Consider the following 6,986-nt stretch of genomic DNA (forward strand, 5'->3'; position numbering starts at 1 on the left):
GGACAATTCTTACCGTTCATCATGTGCTCCAGTGTTGTGTGCGTTGTTGACATCATTAGCTGCCATACTTGATTTTTACTAAGGAAAGAATCAAAACTTGGTTAGTAACAAACGAATGGATCAAAGCAATTACGTATTTGTATATGCCCCACGGTGGGTGCCAAACTGTTCCCGTAAATGGTACAGTTGAATTTATAACGTGGCTTATAGACAAGTGAATCGATTTGATCCAAAAATAATAAATAAATAAGAACAAAAATTAGATTAATGAATGAAAATTAAGGAGATAACGATCCTGATTCCGAACTCGGTCTTTCCGAGAGCAAAAATAAAGGCACTGATAAAGGAATGATAAAACTGTTTAGATTGAGCGTAAAATAATAGAAAAAAGCTTCGCGTGCAGAATGTTTCATCCCCTCCTATGGTTGCTAATCCTGTTATTTACATCTCTACCTAGGGAGACATGATCCTAAAATCAAGCTACTCTTGAATGAGATTAAAACGTCATTGATGAGTGTGTAACGACTGGCTTTGAATGCAGATATCCTCTGTAACAGCTGTTGTTTTTATGTCAAACCTTTGAATCTCTATTATCAGCTATTCTTCCTTGGGGATCCATCCTGCACCGGTCACATACTTCGCACACGGTGCCAGCTATTTGTTGACTCATCTTTTGCCTGTCTTTAGTTTCGCGTGTCACCTTATTATTCGACCACCTGTTATCAACCAATTTCACCCCATACATACGGCATTAACTTAAGAGTGATAAAAGAGCTTTTTAGACACTTAAAGTGACCCTGATACGGCGTTGTATAGTACTCCCTATATATGTGGTGACTACGGTTTTAATTAGGAACAAAAAGTTTGTACAGTTTATTACCACAAAAAAAAGTTGTTACAGTTATCCATTTGTTAACATTTACTTGTCCACTAACTAAAAATGCATTTGCACTTTTACTTGATCATTTTAGCAGATCAAAAGAAAGATAATTATTTTCTGTGTTTTACCCTTATCATTAACTACTCATCTCCCAAATTATTTCCTAAGATATTTTGAAATATTATCATTATTATGGATAAATTTATAAATTATATACTTCATTTATATTTTCTTAAAGGGGTGCAAAGTAATAAGTGAACAACTAAAAATGATGACGGAAGTATTTTTTTTTCGTTTTTCACCTGATATTTGATATCTACATTGGATCCGACTAATTTCGGACTATCGCCGGAAAGTCCAATGCAAGAAAACTCTAGTTCTCTTTTCTTTTATTCTTCTTGCTTTCGGGGGGTTATATTATCTTCCAGTGTTTAGAAAATCCGAATGCAAATCAAACCTAATTACGATCTTAAGCTGTTAGAGAGGAAAATTGTACTTTATTTACTTTAGAAAGTTTTAAGGAAAATGTTCATCAAAAATTAAAGTTCTTATGATCGAATTTACGCTGAAAATTAAGTAGTTTAAGTGTTTAACCCTCTTGATCCCAAACCACCCACATAAAATGACAGAGGGAGTATTTCTTTAATTCCTTACAGCTGAGGCTGAAGTGGTAGCGTTAGGATTCTTTTTACTTGAATGTAACCTTAACATAGAAATGAAAGCATAATTTTAATTTGTCTTGACAATTGTTGAAGCTTATTTTTCTTCAGAGTTTTATTGGTCATCTATCAATGCGATATGTACGGGATACAGAGCTAATCAAGAATAGTCTTCTTATCGATGTTGTGTAGGTAATTGTCGTGTACAATTTTAATCACTTCAACAATCAAAACCACAATGTTAATCAAAACTTTTAATCTTTGTTTACCCGTAAAACGGTACAGTTGAATTTGTAACGTGGTTTATAGACACGTGAATTAATTTGATCCAAAAATATGAAATAAATAAGAATAGAGACGAGATTATAAAATAACTTAAAGAAAATACAAGTCTGAATATGAATCTAGCTTCTCTGATAGCAATAACAAGAAAAATATTTAAAATAAAGTAAAAAGAGCAATTTGATTGAATAAGAGTTGTTATTAACTTTTGCGTACATAATTTTTCATGTCCAACAATGAATATAAAACTTTCTTATTTATAGCTCTATTCAGGGAGATAAGATCCCCCAAATCAAGCTCTTCTTGAATGAGAATAAAACCTTTATTAATGGCTTTATAACAGTTGGTCATTAATATAGAGATTTCTTGTAACGACTGCTCATTGAATGTTGTCTTTTCCAACCGATGCCTTACTTTCAAATCTTCATTCTCGGTTTCAATGCCTTTGGAACTCACTCGGCACCGGTCACATACCTGTATCCGGTGCCAACTATTTGTTGACTCACATATTACATGTCTTCAGTTCTACGTGTCATATGTCATTCGTCCAGCTATCACTAACCAATTTTACTCCATACAAATAGTCCTCCAACTTTTCGGTGACACAACTTTATGTTACCGGAAAGTATATAAGACCTTTTTTCTAGGCAGGAAAGTTCCTGAACGATTTTTGACGCTTGAAAGGACGCACGTCTTTATGCATTTAATGACCCGAATACGTATTATTCCATGATTCAATAAATATTTTTGCCGGTTTTCGAGATAATCATGATCACAAATTTTACCGTCTATAAACTTCTCCAATACTCGTCACTTTTACAAATACTTCTTCTTCTTCTTTTAATTTCCTTAGAACCCTACTACAAAATTCATCTTTCTCAATACAATCTCACTACTCAAATTTCTTACCACCATATCTTCTAACACCGCTGTCATCGGAAACTCTGACCTACTTTTTGATGGTGACCCTTAAAAAACAAAACAGATGAAGTTGATGTCGAATCCGAACCTTCTACAGTTAACTCCATCATACCCCTTCAACATAATACTCAACCATACCTTCAAGCTCATTAATCTAAAAAATAATCGACAATGGCATGTTCGCAAATATCCTTCTTCCATTCGTATTTCTAACATTCCTGTCGTGAAGGAAGATTGCGATTGTAATAACATTGAAGTTTTCGCCCCCAATGAGGTGAAAAGGGTCACCTTCTACAAACCAGGGTTCATGTATCTATATGCATACCCTTTCACTTTGAGATTGGGTCAAGGAATTGACCCTATAATTTTAGAATTATGCCATCGTTACCAAATATGTTGGCTTAAGCAGGCCCATCAGTATGGCGTACGATAATTTCCTTCAGAAGTTGTTCTCCGAGACTGGGAAAACCCTAACTCTCGCACACTTGATCAACATCTATTCCCCAAGGATCTTTTGTGGATGTGTGCAAAAACTCAACAAATGTGACCACCATCCCATCCTTACCAGCGTTGATGATGATAACGAATGTAGATGGATGGAATGATTCGTTGTCATTTCTACTAGAGACATCCTCCCGACAACATCACTTGCTATTCCTGAATCTTGAAACCTTTTTCGTAAGTCTTCGGATATTTTTTCCTTTCCGTGTTAAAAAATTCTTTCCTCCTCCGTTAACTTTATATTTTTCTTATTCCAGCTACTCATTGGGAACCACCACATGTTAAGAACCTAGCCCAATGGGTACTGAAAACTTTAGAAATTTCTATACCAGACTCTAGAAGGTGGAAAGAAATGGCTCCCATATTTAATTGAAAAGCCAAAAATCATGGTAAATAAAAGTTCTTCCTTCTTTCTTTCAATCTTTCAGTATGACTTAGAAACAATTTACTGATAATGTTTTGCAATACATAGGTATTCCAAAAGGATCTTCTCTTTGGCGTACTATCGAGGTTCTCGATGACCCAGAGGAAGACCAACGAGCATTGCAAAATGCCCTTGGTCGGAAGAGAGCTCATAAATCAACTCTCACTTCCGGTATAGGTGCCTCATACCAGAGTCCCCAGCCCATAGACAAGAAACCAAAGAGAAAACACACCATTATGGCCAGGACCCGGGAGAAACCTTCAACAAAAGAAACTCCAGCTAGACCAGCCACAGTGGTCCTTGTTCATGAAGGAACTAACGATGAATCAGTTCCTCTTTAAAGAAGAAAAATATCTTCATCATCTCAACCGGATACTCAGCCAGGAGAACTTCAAACACCATAAGGAAGAAGTTCAAAGACTCTTCACGAAAATGGGATTAGCTGAAAATATTGCATCTCATTTTTGAATCCCCATTGTTGCTTCCGGTCAGAAGAATTCTACCCTTGACATTCATCCTCCATCAACTTCTAAGCAAACTGCAACCGCATCTCTTTCTACACCAGCTGCTACCTCTCCACCGTCCCCATCCGAACAGATAGTAGATGTTCCTTCCCCACGGTCATCCGACTATGAAAATTTGGGGAATATTTACCCTACACCCACTCAAAACCCTAATAGAAAACGGAATGTCAATCTCATAGTTTTGAATGAGTTCCACATACTTTCCAAGCCAGTGGAGGTTTCCAACTATCTGAAGTCGCTGGCCACGAAAAAAATTGGAGAAAAATGGACTCTCTTTCTACTAAGTGTCTGATAAACAACAACATGCATTGTTCGACTTAGGTATCAATCTAACCTTCTTCTCTACCCTTTTTATTTGTTACACTTTGTCTTGATAACATTAGCTTTAACCTTTTTAGGCTAACATCCTTGCTTCTGAGGGCCTATAAATATTGATTTTTCATAAAGAGGAATTTACTACATAAGGAAATCAACTTTTGGCCGATCGAAATCAGCTTGTTGAATGCCTCCCAGTGTTGGAAGCAAAAGTTGCTCAAATAGGCGAGCTCGAAGCCCGATTGGAGTAATAGGAGCAAGATAAATGGCCCACAACCAAGAAGCCGCTCAATTACATGAAGATCTTAAGGAGGCGAAGGCCAAATAGGTTGAAATACATGATGTCATGACAGCCGCAGCCGAGCGCGTGTCTGCTTTTATGGAGCAAATCAATAATTTAGTAGCTAGCTTATGCTCCAAAACCAAAAAGGCTACTGCTGTCGAGGATAGGAGAGCCAAAATAGAAGAAAGGTTCAAAAATGTTATGGAGTAGAACCAGTTTCATGCAACATCCAATACTGAGCCCTAGTGACAGTGTATTACGTAAAAGTTTTTAAGTTATCAGTGGTAGATTATAGATCAACATTAAGATGAATCAACAATAGATGGATAAAAGTTACAAAGTATGAGGTGAGATTAGGTTGTCATTCTATAGATGAACAATAATGAGGAAGCATTAAAGGACTTAGCTTTATATATATAGGATAAGCAGGTAGAGAGTAACCTAGAGTTGGGCAGCAGCCCTCGGTAATAATGAAACCAAAGCAAGTGTTATGGTATAGTATGACCTACCTAGATGTTGTAAAGCCATAAGTATAGATAATCGAGGCTATGAAAAAAATATAGCAATAGACATAAGTTCGTCAAAGTACCGAGCGAAGAACTTCAGTACACCTATAGATACCCAGAGGGACAGCTTGTCATAGTTCTATATATGTTCATAAAGTGAGGCCTAGGAATTGGCTAAAACCTAGAGGAAACAGGAGAGAAGAGTCGCATAGGCACACATACAAGGATAGAGTAGCATAGGCACACATATAAGGACAAAGTCATACAGGCTGCATGACAGAAGGTAGCAATTGTTATGAGATTGGAAGAATTTTGACCATGGGTCATGGTGTGAGAAAGAGGCCTATAGGGGGAATGTGCTGGATTTATTTATAGAACAACTCCCTAGATAGAAAGGACAATATTAAAGTATTCGTAAGAGCTGTTGGTTATGAGATTGATAAGCTCATCATTCAACATTCGAGGATAAATGTTTCAAAGGATCTTCAGTAATAATGCCTTTTGCAGTGAGTCATGTTACAATTGCTTGGCAATTTAACTTCGTCTTGATTCTCCAATTGATATAAACCTTTACTGGTTATAGAAGAAATTTGGTAAGGTCTTTCCCGTGTTGGTCTCAGCTTCTCGACATTAATTTCTTGATTACTTTGAGTTGCTTTTCTCAAAGCCAAATCTCCGACATGGAAATATCGAAGATTTGCTTTGCGGTTGTGATATCTTTCCATTCTTTGCTTTTGTGCCACCATCCTTACATATGTCAGATTTTGATGCTCTTCAAGCAAATCCAGTTTAATCAGTAGTGCTTCATTATTTGCCTTCTTGTTTGCTCGGGAATACCTTATGGTCGACTCCCCAATCACTACTAGGATCAAAGCTTCCACATCGTACACAAGTAAAAATGGTGTTTCACCCATGTTCAATTTTTCCATTGTTCGATACGCCCACACACACCCGGTATCTCATCCAGCCAATTGCCCTTAGCATCTTCTAACTTCTTTTTGAGATTATGAATTATTATCTTATTGGTAGACTTTGCTTGTCCGTTAGCACTTGGATGGTACTTAGAAGATGTAACCTGCTTGATCTCCTCCTTGGCGTCGAAAATTCCATACACCTGGTTCACTACCGGCTGGTAGTCGTACTTTATTTTAATTACATAGGAGCCTAGTCCCCGAGCTAATTTAAGTCCTGCAACCAAAGCCTCGTACTCGGCTTTATTGTTAGTTAATGGTATAGTTCTAATGGCCTGTCTCATAGTTTCTCCTGAAGGAGTGATTATTACTATCCCGATACCAGGTCTTTTTACATTGGAAGTTCCATCCATAAATAAGGTCCAAACACCATCCTAAATACCAGCACTTACTTCTTTAGCAGCTAAAGGCATCAGTCCTAGACTAAAATCAGCCACAAAGTCGACCAAAACTTGTGACTTAATCGTAGTCCTGGGTTTGTATTCAATGTCGAATTCACTAACTTCGACTGCCCATTTATCCAATCGACCCGATAATTCAGGTTTATGAAGGACATTCCTCAAGACAAAAGTTGCCACAATAACTATGGGATGACATTCAAAATAAGGCCTAAGCTTTCGAGAGGCGATTACGAGAGCTAGGGCCAACTTTTCAAGGTGCGGATAACGTGCCTCCGCTCCCAATAAATCTTTACTAACATAATAAATAGCAAATTGCGTA

At 37.2% G+C, this 6,986-nt stretch overlaps 1 protein-coding gene across 1 annotated transcript; it reads right to left on the reverse strand.

Annotated features, from left to right (window-relative positions):
- Nucleotides 1-5,780: 5,780 nt before the first annotated feature.
- LOC138905606 (uncharacterized) lies at nt 5,781-6,209 on the reverse strand. Its single transcript, XM_070194126.1, has one exon. It carries the CDS (start codon nt 6,207-6,209, stop codon nt 5,781-5,783), a length of 429 nt encoding a protein of 142 aa, XP_070050227.1.
- Between the last annotated feature and the right edge of the window lie 777 nt (nt 6,210-6,986).

Source organism: Nicotiana tomentosiformis, chromosome 2, assembly GCF_000390325.3.
Source record: "Nicotiana tomentosiformis chromosome 2, ASM39032v3, whole genome shotgun sequence".
Taxonomy (NCBI): Eukaryota; Viridiplantae; Streptophyta; class Magnoliopsida; order Solanales; family Solanaceae; genus Nicotiana; species Nicotiana tomentosiformis.